General features: G+C 38.8%; 1 protein-coding gene across 1 annotated transcript in view; it reads right to left on the reverse strand.

The window, feature by feature from the left end:
* Positions 1 to 726: 726 nt before the first annotated feature.
* The window catches only part of SNX24 (sorting nexin 24), a 286637-nt gene continuing 285044 nt past the window's right edge, over positions 727 to 2319 (reverse strand). Inside the window, exon 7 of the mRNA XM_007942232.1 lies at positions 727 to 794. Coding sequence (XP_007940423.1) covers positions 727 to 794 — 68 coding nt within the window. The remainder of the gene's footprint in view (positions 795 to 2319) is intronic.

Genomic DNA, 2319 nt, shown 5'->3' on the forward strand with positions numbered 1-2319 from the left:
ATTTCTTGCAACACTGGAGAAAAAAACTGGTTGTGGTGGATGTACAGATTTCCAACATGGAGCCTTCCTAAAGGACTTCCCAGAGTAATCTTGGTAAGACCTCATTTTATCTTATGGACTGACACTGGAAACTAACCCTGGACATGATGCAACTCCACTGCAACATAAATAAAAATGCCATGATTTAAAAAATGCCATGATATTGTCAATATAATTTCCAGTTTAGTTGTTTCCTCACATTTAGCACAGTGTGTTTATGTGACACGTGCCTGGTGCCAGCACTTCAGAATGTATCCATTACTGGCTAAGAAAATCTCACAGTGAAAAAATTACTATGTCATAAAATCTGAATAAAAAAGTTGGTCAGTCTTAGTATGTGTCAGGAGATGCAAATGGTGCTCCTGGGACAGAGAGCAACTCTGTTTTGTTACACTCAGTGCTCCCAGGGATGTTCTGTAGCCTTGTTTTCACGGGTTTCTAAGTTGGCAGCTACATTCCGCTTCTTAAAAACTTGGACTTAATCTGACCACTGCCCTGGTTCAGTTTCTATTTTTAAAAGCACCATTCTAATGGAAACATCCCTGCCCTGAATTAAGCCAGGACTGTGAATTTTGCCACTAGCTAGAGCTGTTATGTCATAGATTTTGGGTTAATTTGGTAAAGATATCAATTTCTTTGACAATGACTTCGAAACTTGCTTCAGCTTCTTTTAGCTAGGTAGGATTTCTACCTGGGCTGTAGGTGAGGGTAAAATATCCCATGGAGAACTCCTTCAATAACCACATTTGGAAAATCTGAAAAACAAAAGATAAACTGATTTTCTTATGTGCATCAATAAAATATAACTTTGCTTTGTAGAATTTAACAAGGCAAGGCTTACTATAACTTAAAAACCTGAAGCACCATGCAGTATGCCCTTGTTTAGTGTGTGCTATCAGTCATGCTGCTGCAGCCTGAAGCCACTTTAGTATACCACCAGGCGCTTCAGGAATGTGTGGCCAGATTTGTAGCTTATTGATTTAAGGGATGTTCTAATGGTTAATGCTGCTAGGCCCCAGCTCTTTATCTGAATGTTTTCTCACAAGGAAGATGGATTACACTGGCAATTCAATTTCTAACAAAATCTCAATATACTTGAAGGAATTCCAAGATTTCTACTGGGAATACTTTGCAGCAGTTTTTCCACTGTGGTTTACAGCAGCATTTAGTCCAAGATGTCTTGAGTATGCTTGTTCTATTATACTAGCTTCTGGAAAGCAGTAAGATAGGGTCCTGTCTTCCTACCTTAAAAGGGCAAATTTCCCACAAAAGCCATCCTGTCAAACTTGAAAAATTCAGCTACATTTTAATAGGAGATACAAAGGAAATGCAGGGGTAGATGGTATTCTGTACCACATTGCAGTTATTAGAGCAGGTAAAATACGAATAGATTACCTGAATGGAAGAATGATCAATTTATCACATGGCTCAGAAGTTTAATTTCTAAACTGTAATCTGAATATGATTCTACCCAGGAATTATGCTAAAACCAACTACTGTAAATAAATATACTTATTATACAAGGAAATTAAGAACAAAAAGACAAACTCACTGACATCAAGTTGATTCTGACTCACAGAGACCTCCTTTGGGTTTCTGAGGGAGTAAATCTTTACGGAAGTAGATTACCCAGTCTCTGAGGAGTAGCTAGGGTATTTGAACATTCAGCCTTCTAGTTAGCAGTCAAATGCCTTAGGCACTATGTCACCAGAACTCCTTTATAAGGAAATTAAGTGGTCTTTATCTATACATACATACATACATACATATATATATATATATATTTATAATTTTTTTTTTTTTTTTTTTTAAAGCACACTTCTTAACCCAATCTCTATAAACTACCTACTACATGAAACTACCTAAAAAGATATTAGACCTCATCAGGGTGAGTAAGAATGGATAGAATAGACAAAAATTCTGGATTTATCTAAAAAGCAATGAAAAGCCATTAAGGGACTGTTAGGAGAGTAAAACAGATCAAATTGTATTTTGAAGAGTCTCTGACTCTTCAAAAAGCCAGAGACCCGGACAGAAAAGCAGTCAGCCCCAGGGTTACAGGTGAGGAGAGACAACTCAGGGACGGCCAAAGTAGTAGGCGGGAAGAGCAGGGGAAAGGGGATTAAAAGCCAGGAAGCCAGAGAGAAGAGCAATCAGACGAAGGGATTAGGTGAGGAGAGGAAACTCAGGCCCACCCAGAGGAGCAGTCAGCCCCAGGGACAACTCAGGGACGCCCAAACCAACAGGCCAGAAGAGCAGGAGAAAGGGGATTAAAAGCCA

Source organism: Orycteropus afer, unplaced genomic scaffold (genome assembly GCF_000298275.1).
Source record: "Orycteropus afer afer isolate SDZICR_OR568_19922 unplaced genomic scaffold, OryAfe1.0 scaffold00086, whole genome shotgun sequence".
NCBI lineage: Eukaryota > Metazoa > Chordata > Mammalia > Tubulidentata > Orycteropodidae > Orycteropus > Orycteropus afer.